This window comes from Alosa alosa, chromosome 22 (assembly GCF_017589495.1).
Source record: "Alosa alosa isolate M-15738 ecotype Scorff River chromosome 22, AALO_Geno_1.1, whole genome shotgun sequence".
Classification (NCBI taxonomy): Eukaryota; Metazoa; Chordata; class Actinopteri; order Clupeiformes; family Clupeidae; genus Alosa; species Alosa alosa.
Genome location: NC_063210.1, coordinates 8,373,571 through 8,393,367, shown reverse-complemented (window position 1 = coordinate 8,393,367; position 19,797 = coordinate 8,373,571). Strand labels below are relative to the sequence as shown.

General features: G+C 44.4%; 1 protein-coding gene across 1 annotated transcript in view; it reads left to right on the top strand.

Annotated features, from left to right (window-relative positions):
• Positions 1-12,210: 12,210 nt before the first annotated feature.
• The window catches only part of LOC125287925 (ETS translocation variant 4-like), a gene marked incomplete at its 3' end in the record, with an annotated part of 23,942 nt that continues 16,355 nt past the window's right edge, over positions 12,211-19,797 (top strand). Inside the window, exons 1-3 of the mRNA XM_048234009.1 lie at positions 12,211-12,415; positions 13,136-13,226; positions 13,493-13,540. Of these exons, the coding sequence (XP_048089966.1) occupies positions 12,359-12,415; positions 13,136-13,226; positions 13,493-13,540 (196 nt within the window). The remainder of the gene's footprint in view (positions 12,416-13,135; positions 13,227-13,492; positions 13,541-19,797) is intronic.

Below are 19,797 nucleotides of genomic sequence, written 5' to 3'. Positions count from 1 at the left end.
GAGCTCTTCAAGACACTGCTGCCACCTCTTGGGCTTCAGCGATATAAGTGTGGGTATGATTTTAAGGTGCTACGCGCCTTCATCACTAGCTGGACTTCAATCTGAGAATGAAACATTTGGAGTGACAAGTGAGACAGTTTTTCTCTTTAAGTCTCATCTGTGGTTCAGTTTTTTTTTTTTTGCCCAGAAACGTTGCTGCCATTTACTGCTCATTATAAAGGAGTCACAGTTTTTGACAGTGCACACAGCCCAACCTACTTCAGCAGCACTAAAAATATATATTTTTACTGCTGTGTCTGTTATCTATGCTAAAAAAAACTGTTATTGTAAGCTGCATTGTTAAACCAAGGGTATTTAGTAGGCCACCAAAGATTAAACCAATGATATTTTGTCTGGATAATAGTGTATGCAATAATATTTAGTGATCAAGAAGGTAATGTTTTGAAATTTTTTGTTTCATTCTGTGCACACCTGTAGAGTTCCATATTATTACACTTATAGCTTATGTATGTAAGTGTAAGATTACAGTAGGCATTTTTAAAAAGACAAGAGAAATTAAACACATAAACGGAGGAGCAACCGTGGAGGAGTCATGAAATGGCATTTAAAAAAAATGTTAGAGTAAATGTAGCCACTTTGACTGAAATATTACTGATCCTACTGTGCATTCTGAGAAGTTTACAAATATAAAATCCCCTCATCCAGTAATTACCGTCAGTCATATTATCACCACAAGGTGGCATCACTCACCACAAAACCAAAGCCTCTCAGAACGGAACAGGCCCCACCAGTACCAGAAGATGCTCTGACCCGTCCAAAATTGCTTGGAGAGGAGACTTTGTGATGACTTTAGATGGTGTCTTTTTGTTGATTTACACGGAAGTCATGCGTCAGTGCTCAAAACAAATATTTAAAAGCTGGATAAGGCAACACGTGCACACACGTGTGCTCCCACACAAACAAACACACGGGCCAGGTTCTGAGAAGACAACCCCATTTACAGCGTCTTTCCTCACGACGTCACCAGAACAGGAAGCTGACTTGAATTGGCCGTCTGTGCTCCACAAACACAAATCTCGTCAGGCACCCGTGGCCGCGCGATGTATTAGGTGCGTGCATTACTTCGAAACGTCCGAGCGGCGGTGAGAAATATTTACCCCCGGCAAACACCTCGCACCGTTTGTTTTATTCTCACTCTGTTGCCGAGAGATACTGCAATAAAGCTTATCAAAGCGCCTCCATGAAAGACCCATATGCTCAAAGTGCCATCCAGCGCCACACGTGAACGCGGCCGATTAGCTGCGGGTGATTGCCATGTATTTGGGCCCAAAGACAAGGTTTCAAGGTGTTTGCTTTATCTTCACAAATATTTGCGTCGTGACGCGCTGTTTTGCCACATTGTCCGAGAAAGTGGGCCACTGGCATCCGCCACACGACGCCCAAATGTTGGTAACTGGAGAAGCTCCACTACCGTAGGCCTACCACACACACAAGCCGGTGCTGGATGCCACCCGATAGCCTGACTGAAACCAGATCTGCATGGCCATTCTAATCTGGGTGAGCAGCACAGCAATGCAGAGATTTGCCTCATCACACAGACAATATCCATGATGACAGCAGGGTCATTTGCGATTTTGAAATATCTACTGCACATCCTAATAGAACATTTAGGCCTACACCATCATAAAAAGATATAGGATTTCAATATAGGATATAGGATTTCTCTTATGTTCAGGACTAGATATGCTCTATTGTCACTTTTCACATGGTAACAATTGCATCACAATTGTTGTTTTCATATAGTCTGTGAACTGAAACCGGAGAAGAGGTCGTAAAAAGGCTGGGCACTTAACTTTGCCTAAAGGTGAAATAGATACTGTTTCCAGTATTCTCATGCATTTTGATCTGCCATAGTGAGGGAGAGAGACAGAGACAGACAGACATAGAGAGAGAGGGAGAGAGAGAGAGGAGGACAGGTTTTCCAAAGAGCTTAAGTAACAAGTGGCTAAGTGACCTCTTTTGAATTGCCCCTGTTATGTAATAGCAAGTGTAACAGGATAACATGGGGAGGGGGGAATCAAGGTTTTATCCAGTCAGCCCCACCCACCTTCGCACCACTCACCACAGCACTTCATGTCCCAAACAAACACAAAAGCGAAGAGGATTTTCAAGGTTAAATGAACCCAGTGAACAGAGCTGAACCCTACAGGTTCTAAGAGAGAGAGAGAAAGAGAGAGAGAGAGAGAGTATTTTGTTCCAGCAGTCACCAGAGCAGGTTAATCAGTCCCTGTCTTCACCCTGGTGCCATATCCAATCAGCTGATGCAGTGTATGGGGTCAAGCCAAGCGCGTGCCAGTTCACTGTGCAAGTATACCTCTGAGAAGCATCCTGCCCATTTCTCTCAGTCCTGCTGTGGAGTGCATCTCCCCTGGTAACAAAGGGAGTGTCCAACTTTCTGTCTGCTCTTGTTTCTAATCACACATGCTGATATGTTATGTTTTGGTGTTTTCTAAATTCCTAAACTGCTTTGACAGCACTGTTTTGAATGGTCATCATGCCAATAAAGCCTATTGAATTAAATTGAATTGAGAGGGAGAAAGAGAGAGAAAGATCAGTGGCATCAAGCAGTGAAATGCACCTGGTTTACCCCTTTTACTGCATGTGACACTGGCCACCTATTTCTCCCCAGTCTCGGCCCACCAGTGACAGTACTGTCATCATTGGAGGTCCGTCCGGAGTGCTACGAGGACCAATGCTGACCTTAGTGATAAGGTGCTCAAACAGCTCTGGAGGGTTGTGGTGGACTTGTGCTGCCCAGGGTATCACATGCGGCCTGCCTGGGGTGACTCATGCTGCTTATCACCCATGAGTAAGACTCTCATTTGGCCTCAACATGGGTCAGCAAGCAGCAGACTGTTCGCGTGGGTGATGCAATGGTTGGAAACAGGTTGGCGGATCTAAAAATGCAATCAAAAAATTATACAGTATCTCTGGATTAAAAAAACGTTTATAGGATCTGCTACTTGTACCTCAGAGCTATTCTGTTTGCTGTATTTTGACACTGCAATAGAGGCCCACGTTGGATGCTGAATTACAGTTGGCATATAACATTTTAATACACTTGTAAACACTGTGTTGCTGTCATAGGAGATGTATTGTATTAGAACAGACAGAATGAATTAGATGCTTGAGATGAAATGGGTATTTTGCGGCATAGAAGGTATGTATCTTGTGCTTCCAGGGAAGATTACTGCAATGATAATGAATATCTTGACAAAGTGCTTGGCAAGCTTACATTCAGACACAATTCCTGATAGCCAGAAATGTCTTAAGAGCTGAAACAGCAACTGAGAATACCACAGATTATAATTCCACCACAAAGGAAAGGTTACTGGACATGTTGGGAAATGTGAGCACAGGAGGCGATAGCCATCTTAGTCCAGCACGCCAAGCATTGCACTGCTCTCTACTGTTGTCCCCCCACACACATTTATCCTACCGTTGATCACTTTGCTCATTTTCTAGGGCACTGAGGTGCATTCCTTCCAAACTGTTAACAGATACTTGATTACCAGCCATCATTTCCTTTCTGCTGAGGAACCCATTTTCTGGGTCGTTGGGTTTTGCCACAGGGGTGATTGAACCTTTAAGAGTCGCTCCCTCATGCTTGAACCTGCTCGCTCACTTCCTCAAACATCATGTGATGTCTACAAACAGCAATGACTGCACAAGTCGGCGGAGAAATCCGAGATGGGTTTTGCACTGAAATGTGACAAGATTCTCACAATATTCAAACCGCTCGAGTTGCACACCAAGGAGGGAGGGAGAGAGTGGGAGAGAGAGGGAGTGAGAGAGGGGGTGGGGGAGGGTTGGGCATCCCATGTTTCTCCTCACCTGCCTTGTTTTTTCCCCCTCTTTTTTTGGCTTGGCTCGTCTCAATTAAGGCGAAGAGGAAGGGAGGGATCCATTGCTCCATGTAACGAGATTCCAGAGCTAATCAGTGACTTTCCTGCCTTATCTGAGCCATCAGGACACTGGGGAGGATGTGTAACAGAGACAAGGGCTGATGTCATGCTGTGATTGATAAGCTGTGTGTGTGTATGTTTGTGTGTGTGCGTGTGTTTGTGTGTGTGTGTGTGTGTGTGTGTGTGTGTGTGTGTGTGTGTGTGTGTGTGTGTGTGTGTGTGTGTGTGTGTGTGTGTGCATGTATATGTGTGATTGTCTCTGTGTGTTTCTGTATGTGTGTGTGTGTGTGTATGTGTGTGCATGTGAGTGTGCATGTCTGTGTGTTTGTGTGTGTGTATACATGTCAATCTGCGCGTGTGTGCATGTGTGTTAAAAGGAACAAATCCTAGATGCCGCATGCGATGCCTGCTGATAGTGCCTCCACTGGTCCTACTGTAAGAGGTGTGGAGAGTGTGAGGAAGAGGGGGGAGGGGGAGGTGTTGCACGGGTCAGCAGGGTGGAAGGTGGGGGAGTGAGAGGAGAGATGAGGAGATGTGTGTGTGTGTGTGGGGTGGAGGAGGAGGAGGGAGGTGGTGGTAGGTTGGGGATATGGTTGGGTGGGGAAGGCGGTGTCAGCGTGTGGTTTCGGGGAGGTGAGAAAAACACTAATGGCGAGTGCTCCTCTAATGAGGCAAATTGAACCTGATGAGCTGCCTGCTGAACCCGATGAAAAATGAGCTCATGCCTCCCTTACACTGGCCCACTATGCAGCGGATGGAAAAATGAGCTCATGCCACGGCTCTGAGTGCCACTGACTTCATCCACCCGTAGCTCCTGGGCGCGAAGCCCGAGGCCAGGCGCCAGGCGCAGAGCACCTGAGTGGCACAGCAACGGCTCTGTGGTGCCACTCGTACGGGCATGAATCATGGACAGCCCTACAACACCTACAAACTGGGGTGTGAAAACAGTCTCGGACTCTTTTTTTTTATTCTAAACATTCTTTCCAAAAATTGCAAACAGACAAATTAAGTATTGAACCGACAAATAAAAAGTCTTAACTAACAAATAGGATGTCATAATGAAATGTAAGCAAATGAATAAAAACAAGCTTTCATTGTTTTTCAATGTTCATGAAATACTGTATTTAATGGCCATGCTAACATAGTAGATAGGTCTTCAAAACAATCACATCAGTGTTTGCTGTAATGAATATAAGGCCCTCTTAGTCATCAATAGTAATCCTATCTGTTTCCATGAGGCAGACACAGACCCACAGGCATTACTGGCCCTCCCATCAAACCTCAAAGCGTTTACATTACATCACAGCAAAGCTTTGCTTAAATGTCACCAATCTTTTGAAGACATCACTGATACCCCTTCACACTCACCATAGTGTTGAGTGAAGCTAACCAATGCTCTTTCTACGGCCTAATTCCCCTTAGAAGTTTGTTCCTCACTGCTAGCTGTAGTTTCTCCCCGAGGACATATTTCATTACTCGCGGAGCGCGGTGACTGTGGAAGTACAGCCGAAAGCCCAGGATGCATCTCATCATGCGCACGGGCACCCCTAAACCATTTCCACAGCCTGGGCAGTGTGCCGCAAGCCCCTCATGCCGCAGTGATCACAAAGGCCCGGGGCGTGTGGATTCCAGACATGCCCCTGAGGTCCACATGGGAGCGAAGGATTTTAGGGCCTCCGGCGGTGTGTGTGTGTGTGTGTGTGTGTGTGTGTGTGTGTGTGTATGTGGGTGTCATATTACCCCTGGCACTCCAGCAGAAGCAGGGCTGAGGATTCGCACCATTTTTCACATGTGTGCCCTCAGCGTTGATTTACAGGCCTGACGAGGAGGGACCCAGGAGGAGGGAGCCAGGCTGAGCTTGTGGGGACCATAGTGGATGGGAACAGGCTGCTCTGCTTGGTGCCGAAAGGCGAGGAGAGAAGAGAAGAGAAGAGAAGAGAAGAGAAGCTGTTTCCCGTATGATTTCTTAGGCTGGGTATTTCTGTTGCTGCTGCTGTGAAGCCTAATATGAGCTGGCCATGTTATCACGGTCGTAAATGTTTGAATCATTATGTACACATTGCCAGATATGATGTGATTTTTAGTGATTTATGGGGCCTGCTCGGAACGACCCATTCTGATGAGCCTGAGAACTCACAACAGATTAGGGCGAATGTTTCTGTGACATTTCGGGTTTGCGTGAAAGAATGTTTTAAATAAAATAAAGCAACGCTGCACAATTTGGACAGGAGGGAAAGAGCCACCCAGACGTCTCTTCCAGGACATGAAGTTCCCCTCAATGTGGCGAGGGCATTATGTTGTACATCTGCGGTCAAGCTGAGTGACCTTGTGTTATCAGGTAACACATAACCGGATAAATCCAAGCTAAACACACAGGGCCGTTTGTTTGGAATCCGAAATGGGCCCAGCATTTCATTGGTGGAAAGTCCAGGGACGTTGTTTACACAGCTCAGTTTATAAGGATTCCGACTAATTACAACATGGAATCCAACAAAATTAGCAATAATCTCTTGAGAAAACATCATAACGGAGTGCTGTGGAGTTGGCCAAGCATGAAATACCACAAAAATGAGCATAGAAAATATGGAGGGCTGCAAAGCACTAAAGGCATGAACACATCTGTTATTTCTTTATCTGTGACCTCATACCTTCTCTTAGACAGCCCTTTCACTAGTGAAATGTCCTCTTATTATTAGCATGCTGTTAATGGTGCTTACAATGGTGTACTGTTTTTAGGCTGTTTATAGCTGTGTTGGACTTATTTGATCAAGTAACCTTAATCAGGTCCATAATGATATCAAAAGGATGCAACTCACTCACCTCAGACTTTCTCTTTTCACATTTGAAATGTCCTCTTATTATTAGCAAGCTTTTAATGGTGTTTTCTGGTTTTGCTTTTGTGGACCAAAATGGTAATAGACCTACTGCTTCTCTACTAAAACAGTTCAATTGAGGCATATGTATTTAACTCATTCCCTTCTCACATTTAGTTTAGTATTAGTCAGTTTGTAAACAAAACTGATATGACAAAATGAGGATTTATGACTCAACATGACCATGGAAACACACATTAAACCAGAACGAGTCTGTGCCTGAGTTGCTTTGACACACTATAGATAGATAGATAGATAGATAGATAGATACTTTATTGATCCCCAGGGGAAATTCAAGGAAATTTGTGCCCTGTCGGATTTCAACCAAAAGCTTGCTGAATGCTTGGCCCCCCTGGGCTGAATGCTTGGCCCCCCTGGGCTGAAAGTCCCCCAGTTTTTTGTTTTCCTTCCTTTTTAGCCTAACCCAGATGATACAACTGGAATGACTAAAAATGTCGTACATGTGATTTTGCTTTGTCCTCGAATTAGCATGGAAATGAACTGGAAAATGGCATATAAATGGAAACGGACTGGCCGCACCAACAATTGGCTGTTTAAACAAAACCAGCACTGTCGGGGACGCTAAACAACGCTCCACTGTGTCTCTCCATCCGAGTGATCCACACTGAATTAGAACAAAAAAAGGGAGGGAGGGAGAGAGAGAGGGAGAGAGAGAGGGAGGGAGGGAGAGAGAGAGAGAGGGAGAGAGAGAGGGAGGGAGGGAGAGAGAGAGGAAAGAGAGAGGGAGGGAGGGAGAGAGAGGGGAGAGAGGGAGAAAGTTAAACTCTCCATGTGGGCTTGTGCTGACAGTCTGCTGCTGGTTAGGAAAAGAAAAGTTGTCAGACTGAATAAGGGGGTGGGCGGTGAGGGACTGGAGAGTGTGTGTGTGTGTGTGTGTGTGTGTGTGTGTGTGTGTGTGTGTGTGTGTGTGTGTGGTGTGTGTGTGTTGTGGGTGTCTGCATTGTGCCCGTATCTGTAGATTCAGCTGAGGCCTGGCACAGCTGCCTGGGCACCAGGGGAGTGGAGTGGGGAGGTGAGGGAGAGAAAACCTCCCATGAGAAGGAGCTGCCCCATAAACGAGACAGGGCCATTCTGCCAGCCCCACTGATTGATCTCCCACAGGACAGCGCTCACAGGGAAACACTGAGAGACGCTAAGAAACGCCAGGGGACAGGCCTGTTGACAAACAAGCCGGCCTCTGTTTCGGCCGCGAGAGGAGCGGGGGAGAGGGCCGAGCTGCAGGTGCAAGAGAGAACGGGGCACGCTTGGACTGACCTCGCTCCTGTTGGCACGCCGCGTGCCAACGCTGACATTTCCTGCCCATGGCCCGCACAGACTGGCATCCTGGCAACAGCCACATGCCGCCAGGGAATGAACAAAAGGTTAGCGCCACTATCACAACACAGTGCCACACACACACACACACCCAGAGTACAGAACATGCACTGCCACATATGTACAGCTCGCTCACCATCGAAGGGAGTGGCAGGGCCAGTGTCTGGGCTTTTGGCATCCCATGGTGCTTAGCATTCCGCCGGGGCTGGTGGGAAATTATTTTTTGTTTTATGTGGACTAGCCCGGGGCCAGCCAACAGGCAAAGACAATGTGACTCGGCTGAGGGCCAGGGACTGTAAATCTGACTCCGCGTCTGCCACCACCAGGCCGAGAGATGAGTTATGGCCGCTGATGGCAGGCGAGGAGCGGAGAGTGCTCTGGTAAATGTTTTCACTCTCTGGATACGTGTTGAGAAAATGCGCGCGCTATTCAGGTCTGCTATTTTCACAGTCAGATGAAAGACAATAAATCAGATGAAAGAAAACATGGTCCATTCCCATCGAGCTGTCTGTGGTGCCAATAAACAAATCAGACCACATTATGAAAATATAAAGATAAATAATACACCAAATGCCACACTGCTGTATTTGACCAAGTGACCTTTATCAGTTCTATAATTAAATCAAAAGGATGCCACTCACCCAGTCTTATTCTATTTCAAACTACATTTGAATGTCTTGGCTCTAAAGCAAATCTTGTTGTTGTTTTGTTGTTATTTTTGGTCAAAGGTTTAAATAAAGACATCAAACATTTCCACGAATCAATTCCCCAGCGCTCTTGTGATGGTGGACTGTGTGTTCTTGGCCTTGGCTCACACAATGGGCTTTGTAGAACCTATTTCTCCCTCAGGTGAGAGTGGAACGATGGGCGGAGAGGACGTTGCGAGGAAACAATCCGGTGTGTGGTCGGTCGTTGCAGCTTCAGCAAGGGATCCCAAGCAGTCCCCCTGATCCAAATTTGGCATCCAGTCCCAAGGAGGATGTTAGATAAAGCAGGGAGGCACTCACACACGACGGAGGCCTTATTTTTAGTGTCTGTGTTTAGCTGTGGCACGTAGGAAGACCAGAGGAAAGGAAAGACCAAAAAAAAAAAAACCCAACACAAAATGACTGTACCCCGCCCAGTGCATGCTGTCTGCTCGCGAGTTTCACACGATGCCTGTTTTCACTGGGAATCACCTTCCAGTTCACATGGCACGGGAGAGAGAGCGCTGCCCTTCCTCACAACCTCGGTCCCACTGTAAACAAGCTCGGGGTCAGCATCTTAGACAGCGCCCAGCCATGGCAGGGAAGCACGTCCTGTTTGTTTAGAATGCCAAAAAGGCCAACCCCTCCCCACATACACAGTGTGAACAACTGTCACTGCAAGGTCCCAGTCTTCACCAGAGGGATTTGTGTATTATCTGAGCAACTAAAATAAAAAAAAGGATTTTGTGAGTAAACAGGATTGATAAATATAGACTAATTGTTTAATGGCACAGAACATTTCTGTTTCGGTTTTGGAATGCAGGCAATCAGGGTGTCTATTTTTACCTCCATTTTGTATGTTTAATGAGTGAAGAAGGATTAATTATAATGAATTTGTGATTAGTCTCACAATTCTCCATAAAAATGAACATAAAATGAAAATGTATTTGAATAAAATGAAAAAGTTTGAAACTACAGTTCATTCATTAATGATTAATAAAATGAGAGAAGAGAGATTTTTTATTAAGATTATTTTATATTTCCTCACTTAATGCTGTGTATGCTAAATTAGATTAAAATACTCAGATTGGAATAAATCTGTAGAAATAATCCATGTGTTACTATGCATTTTGTTAAAAGTAAAAGCTACTGTAAATATCTCCCTGTAAACATGTTAAACATGTTCACTTCAGACAGCATGCCATGGATCTCTACGGTGAAGCTAGACAAAAAAAGCTTCAGAGGTTTATAGCATGCAGGTGTTAGTCTGTAGTCTTCCACTCTTACAGACCCATTCTTATTAAATAAATGAACCTTACTGGAATTTTAAATTGATACTTTTTGAGCGTAGTCTACAAATGTAGCCTACAATGTACAAATCTGCCAAAATACTCTGAACTGTTCTTACAAGAATGCCCTCATTTGTTTTTGTGATTTGGCTGGCACATCTTTCTTGTCCAGTGTGCATATGGCTTGGCACTAGACAATGGAGGAGATACACTAATTACAATCTCAACAGGGAACAGGGGTGCCATGTGACATCCCATTGAGTCAAAATATGTGTTACAACCTGGAACGACCTTAGAGGTACTATCCCATGATCTTTTAAAAACAAATGTGAATATTATCATGGTACTGTAGATATGAATACAAAGCTTATTAGACATAAGAAAGGTATATGTGAGAGAATGAGGAGGGTGCCTGAATGGAGTCCTCATATCTCTACTAGGCTACTCTCCTAAACAACAGCTTGATATGTCTTTAAAGTGCACTTACACTGTCTCTGTGATCAATAGGCTGGACAATCCTGTCAAAATTAACAAGCGATACACTGCCATTCAGTGTAACTGAAAAATATATCCTACACTATCAGACTTGGAACTCACTCGATTTATGGTAAATTTGGAGCGACACAGACCCAGTCTAAAGAACTGTTTGTGCCGAGACGCAGATTAACATCTAATTTAAGACTTTGTTCTTTCAGCAAATAACTATGATGGATAGAATGGCGATGGACTAACGTCTATTTGCGTCTCCTAAAATGTCCGCCACAACCAAGCCAAATGAAATGTCACTGGAAGAACATCGACTTCAAATAACACAGAGAAACATCAGTGAAACTTAGCGTGTAAGCACTTGAAAGGTCTTACAACTCGAACAAACTATAAAACGTTAGGCAGCCTAAGATCTTACTTTCAACCTTCACTGAGGCTATTTTTGCTTATTTTCAGCAGATGTTAAATAAAACAATTAAATAAAAAAGAAACATGCACGACAATCATTATTTGCCAAAATGAGGGCCTAGAAGGTACAAGTACCACGATGGTTTTTATGCGCTAGACTGTCTGATGTTAATTCGCAACCGGGGAAAAACAACCCAGGACAATTCATGCCAGGGCACGTTTTTATGAATGGAAGTTTTCCCCCAACTTTCTCTGTCCTTTTTGTGAATGAAAAACAACTGGAACATCTAGTAGGAAACCCTCTTGGGGTCTCAAACACTGATTGGTCTGTGATTTTAAAGCTCCACCCATTGTTGCTATGCCTTAAGAAGTCCGCTGATTTGATTGGTTCAAAGACAGAGCTGAGGATTCATTCATAAGTCAGGTCATTCATTTGGACAAAAAAAGAAATCCGAAACCCCGAAAAAGGAAATCCACCAATCACAAATCCCCTTGACCGAACGCGCATCCGACAGCAAAATCAACACTCAAAGCTGTATGAGGAGGGTTCACAGTCCTTTTAAGCATTCCTGTTCGCGGAAAAAAAAAAAATACTGCCTTAACAATTAAACTATAGCTTTTCTTTTAGCGCATCATGGTCTTGATCATAAACTCGAAAGTTCCCAAATTATGTTAAATATAGTAGCCTATCCTAAATGTTAAGACTATATAATACGTTAAAAGTTCAACATTGCTTGTCTGTGGAATGTTCTAAAACGTCTTAAACAATAAAAGTATTTAAAACAAAAGTACATGCAAAGTCCCACCAAAGTTTCACATGTCTAAGATGACTTTAGTAGCCTGACTAGGCTAGAGCCGTCTGTGAGATTGGCATTAAACAGGACAACTCAAAACAGGAAATTGAGGTTGCACTTATCTCCCTCGTTCCATATTTGACTTCAGTTGACATTAATACTGTTTTTAGTAGTCCTATGTTAATAACACTATGGGCAATTATCAACCTTCAGTCATATTAGATTTAAGCTGTTGAAAAAACAGGGAAAAGTGAATGCATTGAGCAAGTAGAGAGCAATCTGTCTGTAGTTATCTACAGTCTGAGCGGAGAGGGACGGCGTTGCGCTGTAGGCTATACGGTCGTTCGCCATTGATTTCCTTCTCTGCGTTTTTTTTGTGAATGGAGCTCATTATGTATGCAGCTTTCTCGCCGCTCCATTCAGAACTACCGCTGCCCCTGTCCTGTTCCCTCTCCCTCTCTCTCTTTGCAGGCTGCGTGGATCTCATTCAACACAGCCTAAATGACCACAAACGGTTAACGGATGGATTATAAAATGGACGGATATTTGGACCAGCAAGTGCCTTACACTTTAGCTAATGTACGTATGGATCAGTACACACGTATTTTCACGGTTTGCAATGCCTTCGTATCCTACTTGTATGCTTTGGACTGCCTCGGTTTCTGTTGCATGTGAAATGTTTGGAGCAATCGCCTTAACGAAAACTGTTTTAAGTTTGGTTTAACGCTACAAATCCTCATGCCTGTCTCAGCGAACTATACTCCGATGAATCTAAAGTACGTAAATAAACTGTTACACGTGACTGTGAGTTACTGTGATCACCCGTAGGTTAAAGCGTATATTTTGAGTGTTTAGTCTGTGTTGCTGTTCAGTCTTTGATTATTTTAAAAGGGAAACTCTGTCCTCACAAACTGTATGTCTACTAATTTTGTATAGCTTGGTTCATGTCTAGCTAATTATTAAAGTAAATGGAGAAAACATGCCTAATACACATTTGCAAAATATTTATTCTCAACCACGTAAAAACACGTTGTCAATATAATGTATTGTTGACAATGTTGAGAGTGCCATTATGATCGTTTTGACAACATTGGTCTAAATCATAGGTTACATATTGTTCTCTATGTTTATTAATTGTTGATAGACTATTTGTCATTTTTAATGCCATTATTTTAGAGTTGGGTAGCCTACTGTAAATGTGTTATTAGACAACATTTATTTCACTTTGCCAATTTTTATTCCGAACATTTTATAAAGTAAACGTTTTTAATCACCTTGTGTGTGTTTTTTTTTCTTCAGAAGTCGCAAGGAAATGGGCCCCTAAATAGACTGTTGATGGCCGCGAAAAGGAAATACATGGACACCGAATTACCCCCTCAGGAATCAGAAGGTAAAGTATCAAACGCATGCCCTTGCGCACGCAAGTCTGTGGGTTTTAAAGACCGATGAGTAGGCTTACTGTCATTTTTATACTCCAACTAAAATAGATACATATTCGACTTTACAATGACTTGGGTAACATGTAGGCAACTTACTGTATAGCTATAGAACTAACATGATTTAATGTTGGACCTGTTTGTTATAGCCTAAACTAGATACACAGCTCATAAATGTATCACTCATGTGTCTCTTTTTCGCTCTCCTGCTTCCTTCCAGACCTCTTTCAGGATTTAAGCCAACTTCAGGAGACGTGGCTCACAGAAGGTAAGGCTCATTTGCCTTGTGTATGTTTAATCCCTCTAGCGGTCACAATAAAAGGTCAAGTGAATCAACCGTACGTGTATACAAAGCAGACCGCATGTTAATTAATTGAGGCTCCGGAACATCCGCTTTTTAGTACTATTTCAAGGTGCATAATGCGTAGCCTTCTCTTATTGCTGTTGATTAGTGGAATTGCTGAACAATTTGTGGTACTGCAGAATAATCATGAACATGCAATTTATTTGCTGTCTCAATTTGATACCTATTATATGATGTTTACAACACAAGTATAGGCGTGTGCCTGGTTCAGGTTTTCATTGCATTGGCAATGACTTTGGCCTTAAATACCTCATGCGCTGCTGTTGACATTTACAATGTAGCATTTGTGCCAGATGAAAAGTCATTTGTTCAATATGACAAATTAATCTGCGTTTCCAAGCATAGACCTGGGTTGCATGGTGTATCCTGTTTTGACCATGTTGGCATCGGTGTTTCCAGCAAAACACACACACACACACACACACACACACACACACACACACACACACACACACACACAGGCAGCCTGTAGGGACTGGTACTCCGGAGGGGAGGTGGTGAAACGAGGCTCGGCAGAAACAATGCTCCGTATTTGGAGCTGAGAGCACACAAGTGTTACAAGCCTACTAGAACTATGTATGGTGATGCAGTTACAAAGTGATCTCCAGCTGGAAAAAAAGAGCCTTTTTGTTCTGAGTTTACTGTTTATGATGTTACACTTTTTTCTCTTTCTCTCAGTATAGGCCTAACCTCTGATGTTGTGGCCAGGGATAAAGGCACAGTTTGTTGTTTGAATTTAGTGTGGTATTTGAATTTTGTCGACGATAAAGCTGATGCATATGCTGATGATTTACTAGTGTTAACCAGATGCATAGCTGCTAACCCCGGCCCTTGAGTTCCTCGAGTGTCTTTGACAAAGGACTTCAAAGGGGACGCGAGACGCAGTAGCGAGGCAGCTCAAGGTCATTTCTTGAAGTGTTGAAGTGGAGCCATAATTGGCATCAGACATAATGGATGCAGAGGAATCCAACAATTTGCCTTCCTGGAAAACTGGCGTCATGGTTACCTCACGGCTCACAATGTGATACTCCGCTGCAGACAGTCAGACGAAGACAAAGTACAACGTGAAGCTCACCACGGCCACAAGTGCTGTAAGGTTAATTACATGGTGACAACCACTGTTGAAACCTAAGGCCATCCCCTCGCAGTGTCCTTCTTTTTCACATCGTCATGTTTGGGGCCTCGGGAGAGTGTGTGACTACCAGTGGGCCTTTCTCCCCTGATGGGAAGTCAGCACAGGTTTACAGGGCCATTCCCCAAAGTACAGACTTATCACCCATTATCATGCAGCGTGGACCTGTGAATTTCACACGTCAGCCCAAAGGCGACACAAGACAAAGACTGTAAAGATGGCAACAGTACGGGGAAGCTTCCAGTGCTTGATTACCTTACAGGCTCTTACGTGTGTGAAGTCTTCAGGGAGGGCAGGCAGTCTATGAAACAGTAAATAATAAGAAATAGAAATAGAGAAGGGTGTAGATTTATAAAGAGTGTGTGTCTGTGGCTCGGAGATTGTAGGTGCTATCAAAGAAGAAAAAAGCATTAGTTGTGCCCTTGATGAATGTGGTCCTTTGTTCTGCTTAGTTTGTGTTTAGGGTATATAATCAGGTGATGGATAGCAGCGTGATTCACCATACTGTGAAAAAAAAAAATGCTTGAGGCTTCTCAGAGTTTGAAGGAGAGGAAGAGAGGATGAGACCACAGGAAAGTCCTCAATGAAGGAGCTTGTCCAGTCTTGTTGTTAGTTTTTACTTTTAAGACTGGGACCTTCTGACTCCGCCCAGGATCTGTTTGACCTTTTTTTTTTTTTTCAAAAAAGAAAAAAAAAAAAAAAAAAGAAAAAAGTAGTCATTGAGTTTTCCTCTGAGAAAAAGGAAACATGTCTCCCCGCACTCACAGACGCACTCCCAGTCTTGTGCTGACTTGCATTTCAAAGCCCCTGACAAGACGTTCCTGAAAGCTAACTGACTGCATACGCGCACACACACACACACACACACACACACACACACACACACACACACACACACACACACACACACACACACACACACACACGCCTGTGCTCCAGTCATCCCATGAGACTTGTAAGCTAGAGGCTCTGAGTCTCAGACTATCCTTAATGCTTTTTTTTTCTCTTCCTCTTCTGTTTTTTTTTCTGAAGCACACTGCATGTGTTCCATTTGAGACATGTTGAAACTGGTCTGAATGATTTATTGTTTGATCTGGAGGCCCAAACACACTGGCCTATGCTCTCTCCCATAAAAAACGGCCTTATCCTTTTCCTTGGGGCAGAGGAGAGGAAAACTTAAATGGAGGTAATAGAATTACTGTACGGCGAATGGGGACAGAACAGCATGTAAGAAAATCAGTGTGCTTGATCTGAGCGTGCTTAGAAGCAGAGAGAGAGCGAGAGAGAGAGAGAGAGGAGAAAAAAGGCACAGGAAACGGAAGGAGGATGGTTTTAAAAGAAGTGGATTTGAAAGTCTCTTATTTCCTCTCTCCTGGTACAGTGCGTCATGTAAGGTCTGGTGCCTTGAGGAAAGCGACGAGGGGGGGGGGATGGTCTGTCCAGAGTGCAAACACAGGGCTGGGTTTGGCCTCCTTAACTGGCCCCGCTGATGTCATTGGCACTGGCATTCACGCCGTCTGTGTGTTGGGGACGCATGCATTGCATTGTGGAAGTGAGGGCAGGGGAGTAGGCTTGTGCCAGAGAGAGGGACGAAAACAATAAAACAATCAAATGACCCTCTCTGAGGTAGGACCACGCTGCACAAACAAGTGGAGATTATGGGTCATTCTGCCTCTACACTTTCATTTCCTTAACTTCCTCGTGAGTGCATCCCCCGTGAAAGCCCGGCCAATTATCTCAATTAATCTGATTGTAAAGAATAATATTTAGTCAACAATCCAAGTTATTGTGGATATTCTTTTCTCAGTGCAGTGACCTGTTTTCATTTCATTTCAGCTTATATTTTTGGTTCACTTAGCACTAGATATGGCCCATGGCTGACAGTGGTAGTCACTGATTTTAACATGGGAGGGTTTGATTTTTCTATAGGGGCATGTACCCCCTCATCTATCATGCGACTGTTACCATGCCAACGGGTTTGGCTTGGCCGTCGGTGGGCTGCGAAGCCACCTGGCCATACGCCCAAACAGGCGAACACTGGGCACTAGTGTGCTCCAGTCCCACTGGGTCAAGATGGCCTCACCCCCTGCCTATTCCCAAGGTTGGCACACCAGCGCAGTGGGAGGTGCACAATTGATCTCGCGGCCCCCATGGAAATGGCGAGTAGAGTAAGACAACACCATGTGTCAAAGTTGCACCTGCAGCCACCATTCGGCCGGGTTTGCATAACGACTACTAAATGCCTTGGTTGTGGTTCTGTACGGTTGGTCGTGGCTCACTTCATTGTAAATTGTTCTTGTGAGGACTTTATCAATAGGTGGATATGCAACTTATCAGTCCAGAGGACATGCTGAGGGCTGATTTCAGTAGCAGTTTATGATATACGGTCGGTTATGGCTCATTTCACTGAAAATAGTTCTTGTGAAAAAGGGGGACTTCATTAATAGGTGGATATGGAACTTATATTGACATTGTAATAATATAGTAATAAAAGTAATATTGACATGGCTAGGGTTGATTTCAGTAGCAGTTTGGGATGTTTGGTTCTCCGGTTCCTGCTGAGATTAACTGGCCTAACATCGGGTTCAGGGACACAAAAGGGAGGAGTGCACATTTTGTTTGTGTTGGAGTCGCCTCCTTTGGATGGCTCTTATTTTAGGCGTTTTTTTCCCCCTCCATCTTGGTTGCTACCAACATTCCAAAGCAAGCACAATAATATGAGGTCCCTTCTGGAATGACTTTGGGATGGGCAACCGTTTTTAAAAGGTCACAACGAGTTCAGAGCCTGTTATTAACATTGTGAGTCAGTCCTTTCAGTGACAAGTTATTATATTGTGTTTACACAGTCAAGAGTCAGACAGCATTGTTTACTGAGTACACTTCGTTCAATAGAGAGTGTGCAAAGCAGTCTAGTGTCAGAACTCGCTAACCCTCCACGTAGGTGCGAGATGTTGTGTAGCATTCATGCGCGTATCCACAGGCCTTTGTCTGCCAGTGCAAGTGGATTTGTTTCAGTGTGTGTGAGAGTGTCTGTGTCTGTGTCTGTGCCTGCTGTTGACTTCACCCTATGTGGCCCTTGAAACAACTGAGGCAGTAATCATTTTGAGGTTCACCAGAGAGCTGATCGGAGTCCAACTTTTCTCCCTCAAATTTGGACGGAAAAGCACAGAGAGGGTTGGATAATTGTCTCTGGGAAGGGCATATGCAAAAGACTGCTATATCAAGTTCTCAATCAATCATAAACATCCATGTATTTAGCTGCGTGGCTGTGAAAAAAAAGCAGAGAGTACAGTTGAATTCTATGGCGCACCAAAGCACTGGCAAAGCCGTAGTGCACACTTACCAGGCTGTCAAGGTTCCACTTCATAAAAGACAGACCTGCGAAGCCAGCATCACATGATTGAGGTTCAAAGGGGGAAAAAGAGAACTCATCCTGGAATCCTCCCCTACCTCCACTGACCCCCCCACACACACACACACACACACACACACACACACACACACACCCCTCTGTCTGCTGTCTGTCTTTCTCGCTCCTTCACTTGCCAGGCACTTCTGGCCTGACCTTAAGCAGCGGCTCATCAAACGGTGTCAGGGGCAGGTGATGAATTCCAGAACACCTCGGCGAACCAGCGCACATCAAGGCTGGCCGTGGATGTCCTGTGGGGTGCTCTAGGAACAGGATGAGAGAGAGAGAGAGAGAGAAGAGAGAGAGAGAGAGAGAGAGAGAAAGAGAGAGAGAGGGAGGAAAGAGACACAGGCAGAGATAAAAAAATGTGAGAGACAGGACATGTACTCCAGTCTTATGTTTTCTGGTTTGCTTTTATGAAGAAAAAAAAGTAATTTGCATTACTATTTATTGATATACTCATTATTGATTGAAAATCATGAAGCCTTAAAAAATGAAACAGTTTCCTTAAATTTGTGTGTGTGTGTGTGTGTGTGTGTGTGCGTGCGCTGTGATTGCGGATGTGTTGCAACCCACAGCCTATGTAAAGTCCATTCTTAACTGAAACTCAGTGTATGGTGAAAGGAAGGTGGAGATGACCCTTTGGCTGTGGTATTGATCTGCAATTGGTTGGTTCAATACCCAGAGTGTGTGACTGACATTCACTTGCTCACGTAAAACCAGTCTAAAGGCAGTAAATCACAAAGATCAGTGCTCTGGATGCCACTAACCCAGCCATCAGTTATCCTGCGCGGGGATAGATTCGTTAAGACTGATTGCCAGCTTTTGTTCTAACAGGGCAACACCGGCGTCTTTGGACTTGGACCTCTGTGATGCGGATGGGCTGGAGGTAGCGTGTGTGTGTGTGTGTGTGTGTGTGTGTGTGTGTGTGTGAGAGAGGATGAACTACAGTATTTGAACAGGAGTATAGCTTCGGATCCACACTTAGCTTGATGGGATCCAGCAACAATCTGATTCACACTTACATAGCCCCACACACACACACACACACACACACACACACACACACACACTCACACACTCACACACCACTCTGTGAAATCGATCCGGCTCCTTCATGGAAAAGTGCTGGCGCATGGAAAAGAGGCTGGTGAAGGTCGCCGGGGCCGTGGCCGAGCCACTAACTCAGATTTCAGCGGCTGGGGAGCCGGGAGGCGCGCGAAGCCATTAGCGCTCCGCTTCAGAAAAGATCAAAATGACAAACTCATTCAGCAGCGCCCGCTCTCCGCGGACCTCATCATCAAACAGTAGTTACAGGAATATTCACGGCTCGTGGGAGACACATAACGGGACTCACGTTGGTCCGGTGCCCACCGTGATGGATGACCAGCGGTCTGGGAATCTGTGTCCGAGCATTCAGGAATGAAACATTTTCAGAGCCTGCTTCTGAAAGGCAGAAACTAGAGCCGGTGATTCAGTGTTTTTCCTCATAAGGTTAAGTGGGAAACACTTGCCCAGGACTTGACTGGCATTAACTATAATTACTGTATCTGTAAATACTACTATCATTAAGTACACCGAAGAAAAATGATTTGCATTTGCCAAGAAATGATGTGGAAG